Source organism: Alligator sinensis, unplaced genomic scaffold, assembly GCF_000455745.1.
Source record: "Alligator sinensis unplaced genomic scaffold, ASM45574v1 scaffold978_1, whole genome shotgun sequence".
NCBI classification, from domain to species: Eukaryota; Metazoa; Chordata; order Crocodylia; family Alligatoridae; genus Alligator; species Alligator sinensis.
The window spans coordinates 918,832-923,648 of NW_005842220.1; the positions used below are offsets into that span (position 1 = coordinate 918,832).

Genomic DNA, 4,817 nt, shown 5'->3' on the forward strand with positions numbered 1-4,817 from the left:
CTGGGTAAGTAGCCTAACAGCAGAAGTAGGAAAGCAAGAATACTTTTATTTGGAATACTTGTCAACTCCTCTGAAATTTGCAGCAAAGAAGGCTTTCAGGATATAAGCCACCTATCCACGTGCACATGTCGGAGCAGACTTGATTAATTAAGTCTGCTGGAGCTTGCTAGTAGCACATGCCAGCAGCCACAGCATCTCATGTATTCGGTGTCCCCATGCTTCAAAATGGCGGCGGGAGCACTTTAAAGCTCATCAAACGAGATTTAGTTAAAGCACCTCACCACCATTTTGAACCATGGGATGTTGAATACGTAAGAAGCTGTGGATGCTTTAATTAGAGCGGCTCTCAAGAGCCGCTCTGATTAAAGTGCCCTCCCCCTGCCACCTCTAAGTGACTAACTTACTGAGATTAGGAGAGGATCTTTTGGCTTTAGTACCTACCATAGAGAGTGGTGGTTTGAGGTTTTCTAATGGCTGCTCTTCTTTTCATGGTGATCCACTAACATACACCTAGCTAAAGGATCATTCCTGGAGTACTGCGTCCAGTTTTGGGCTCCACAATTCAAAAAGGATGTGGAGAAACTTGAGAGTGTCCAGAGAAGAGCCATGCGTATGATCAGAGGTCAGGGAAGCAGACCCTCTATGACAGGCTGAGAGCCCTGGGGCTCTTTAGCCTGGAAAAGCGCAGGCTCAGGGGTGATCTGATGGCCACCTACAAGTTTATCAGGGGTGACCACCAGTATCTGGGGGAACGTTTGTTCACCAGAGTGCCCCAAGGAATGATGACTAGGTCGAACGGTCATAAACTACTACAAGACGGTTTCAGGCTGGACATGAGGAAGAATTTCTTTACTGTCCGAGCCCCCAAGGTCTGGAACAGCCTGCCACTGGAGGTGGTTCAAGCGCCCACATTGAGCACCGTCAAGAGCAAACTGGATGCTTATCTTGCTGGGATCCTATGACCCCAGCTGACTTCCTGCCCTTTGGGGAGGGGGCTGGACTCGATGATCTTCTGAGGTCCCTTCCAGCCCTAATGTCTATGAAAACCTATGACTGTTGCAACACTTTCATAGCTATGTTTAGAATAAAAGTGCATATGTGAGGGTGGTAACTAATCTGCAAAACAGCATTACTAAGTTTCACTTTCGGTCCTTTGGGGTTTTGTCTGGTTTTTTTGTACTTTGCTGCTAATCCCCTCTTTGAAATGTATGCTGTTTAAAATAAGTGGTGCAAGGTACATGCACTCATCGACAGTGTTTTAAAGCCCTCTGAATTATGTATTTGCTGGTTTGCCCATACATATGCAGTTTACTTTTCTTCCCCCCTCTCAAAGCCTGTGTTTCTTTTGAACAGGAAAATTCAGGAGAAGAAAGCAGAGGCCTAGTTCACCAGGTCTCCAATGAAAGTAGACTGTCTATCACCGACTCTCTCACAGAGTTCTTTGATGCACAGGAAGTCTTGCTGTCAGCTAGCTCTTCAGAAAATGAGGTTTGAGCACCAATGTCAGAAAATCACTCTAGCTGTTTTCAGAGTACTTTACCTTTTACACTCCTGTTTGCTATTTGCACATTTACTGATCTATGACAGCTGCAATATTTTGAAGGATTTGAAAGTGAGATACACTTACTTGCTTGTTCTCTTTACAGTAGATTAAGCATGCTATAGGTAAAGCTGGAGGGAGGCAGTTATCGATGTAACTTCCAAGTAATTGTTACCTGGTTTAAAAATTGAAATTGTAAGTCATGTACATTGTAACATCTGCCCTGATTTGTCCTACAAGTTTTTCAAGGAATTTTGTCAGAGACATTAAATATTTCTTAGCTTGCTTGTATTATTGATCCAGGTTGTATGCTACAATTTACAAGTTTTTTTGTTTGTTTTAAGAGCTTTTGAGAATTTTATGAAAGGTTTGAAGTTCTGATATTTTAAGAAAACACCTCCCTAAAGCTTTAGTAGGATCAAAGAAGATGAGATTTGCTTTGTTGCTTATGAAATTTTTTCAGTAATGACCTTTCAAGAACACTTCATTGCTCTCTCTCAGGTCTACCTTTTGCTTCTATTGGAACACCATGCAAACAGTACAAATCTGTTTTAATGATAGCTTTAACTAAAACTACTGATTTCTGAAATAATATCATTGCAGGAGTATCATATTATGAACTTTTATGCACATATAGGGTTAACATAATAAATATGATACAAATTGTTTGTTCTCTACCCTCTCCAGGTATCAGATGATGACTCGTACGTCAGTGATATAAGTGATAACATCTCTGAGGATAACCTAAGTAATGACATTGAGAATGAAAGGCAAACTTTGGGTAAGACTGGTTTTGTTATCTTCTATTCCGAGAAGTAGATTTTGGTCTTACCAGAAATAACTCTCCAGTGTCAGAGATGTAGACAGCTTTTAGTTTTTTTTTGTTTTTCCTTTTAAGTATTGAACTGTTTTGAAGTAGTGTAGTCTGGATGCTCTTACTACAAGCAACCGTGCCCTGGTCATCTGATGGTGGCCTGGTATCAGCACAGGCTCCTATCTGCTCTTTGTGTCACTTTCTGCAGAGACTGCAGCCTCTCTCAGGCTTCTTGCTATGACCTTGGGATTCTCTGGGGTTGCCACCCCAAGTTCGTTTCTCTTCTTTAAAAGGTAGATATTTTCTCAGCTCTGTGCATGTTCAGTCAGAATTTGTCTCCCTTCTTAACAGTGGAATTCGAAATACATAAACTACATTTAAAGCATGTGGCTTGTTTAAAGTAACTGTATGCTGACAGGCCTGGTGTGTGGGCATAAGATGTCTTTTGCATTTGTTTGTCCTGATGATTGTGGTGATGAATGCCTTCCTGACTGCATAGATGTTACTTGTGGGCATATTTTTCTTTAAAGATAAAATACAGATCTGAATGACTGCTGTTCCGTAGTCGGGGACAATGAAGCGCTATAGGTTAGAGCCTTATCATTTTAATTCTTGTATATTAGCAGCTTAATGTGGTATTTGGTCTTTGTTTTCATTCTGTATTAGACAGCCCACCCCTTCAGTCTAAATCAAGATTGGGTGCATCTACTAGAACAGGGACAGGCAATTTGGGTCCACATAGACAGTTCTGGGGAGCTGCCTGGTGCTAGTCTGAACCCACTCCCTCTCCCTTCCCTGCAACAGCGGGAGCCCATGCACTACCACCAACAGCACGCAGCCCCACCCCAACTCCAGCCCACCCCACCTTTCTAGGCAGCCTAGGTGGCGATGGTGGCTGCTTCTGGCTACCACTGCCGCCGGCCCCAGCCCTGTGGTACTGGGGGGAACCCATGCTCACAGCCCCGACCCCAGCCTGCCCCATGCCTGGTCTGGATTCAGCCCGGCAAAGTGGACCAGCTCCGGACCAGCCAAAACCTGCATGCACAGCCCCAACCTGGCCCGCCCCGTGCTTGCTCCGAACCACCTGCCGACGCTGAGCAGCGGCAGCAGACGGGATGAAGCTGCTGCTGGGCCTGGGGGAAAAGCACCCCCTTCATGCTACAGCTGGCCAGAGTCTGCGCCCAATCTGCCCTTCCACTCCTCTCTGCCACCATCAGCAGGGCGGTGGTAGCAGTGCAGAGGAGCTGTAGAGCAGCCTGGGCACAGGCTCTAGGCAGCTGCAGCAAGAAGGGGCCAGCATCAGCGAAGGGGAGAGGCTACTTTTTCCCCCACACTGAGCAGCAGCTTCTGTCCAACTGCTGCCACAGCTCAGCTTGGGCAGGCAAGTCCAGAGCAGGTGTAAGGCGGGCTGGGGCAGGGCTGTGTGTACAGGGCCTTGCCAGTCCCTGCCAGTACTACAGGGTTGGGGTCCATGGCAGCTGCAGCCAGAAGGAGCTAGCGCCATATGCATTGCCTAGAAGGGCAGTCCAGCTGCCCTTTTTTAGCTTAAGGGCTGGGAGCTGGGGTGGGTGGGGCAGCCATGGGGGGGCTAGAAGAGAGGGCAGGGGTCAGGGGACTCGTGACAGAACCTTCCACATGGAATGGAGCAGTGGGGGGGCAGTGGAGATCCCTACCACCCCCCTGGTAGCAGCTGGCATGTGGCAACTTTTTTTGGGGGAGAAAAAAAAAAAGAGCCAGGAGCTGGGATAGGAGTTCACTCTTGGGTCTTCGGTGGCTGGGAGAATGGTAGAGGCAGAATGTTCTCCCTCAAAGATTTGCACTGACACAGGTTTTGTAGGCACTGACAATTTTCTGAAATCTCCCACTGATTCCCAAACCAGTACAGCTGTAGTCCAAGTCATAGTGGCTATTGCGCGCAGCTCTGTCATTTCCCTTACCCTAGTACATTAGTGGTGAGAGTTCTTTAAAAAACTATCTATATCCTTTGGGCACATTGTGGGTAAAGCATTACAGTTTTTATGGAGGGATACACATCTAACTGTGCATCCTCTGGACAGGACAAACCTTTACAGAATTTTGTGGGGGAAACCACATAGAGAAGAAGGGAATTTACTGAGGCTGACCAAAGCCAACTGGACTAGACCTGGTCTATGCTTTTCTCACAGTGCCAGTTCCCACTAGTAGATCTTCAGAGTGGTTAAAAGTAAAGGTAATTGATTTGTGGGGGAGAGATATAGAATGTGGATACAACTAAGCCACACAGTCTACCCTGATCAATTCCTTTGATTTCTTGTGGTAAGACCCAGGTTTCCAGTGTGGTTCTGTTTTGAATCTGTCTCCAGTCATTTCATAGCGTGCTGCAAAACCATTCACCATGCCCAAATTGCTTTTAATACCCTAATTGAGAGATCAGCCACTTTCTTAGATGAAAGACTCTTCCTTTTAAGTTTCAAACAAACATGT

General features: G+C 46.0%; 1 protein-coding gene across 9 annotated transcripts in view; it reads left to right on the forward strand.

Moving 5' to 3' along the window:
* OSBPL3 (oxysterol binding protein like 3) overlaps window positions 1-4,817 on the forward strand; it is a 153,240-nt gene that overhangs the window by 117,886 nt on the left and 30,537 nt on the right. For all 9 annotated transcript variants that reach the window (XM_025208102.1, XM_025208103.1, XM_025208101.1 and 6 more), the window contains 2 exons: window positions 1,354-1,488; window positions 2,228-2,321. In XM_025208102.1, coding sequence (XP_025063887.1) covers window positions 1,354-1,488; window positions 2,228-2,321 — 229 coding nt within the window. The remainder of the gene's footprint in view (window positions 1-1,353; window positions 1,489-2,227; window positions 2,322-4,817) is intronic.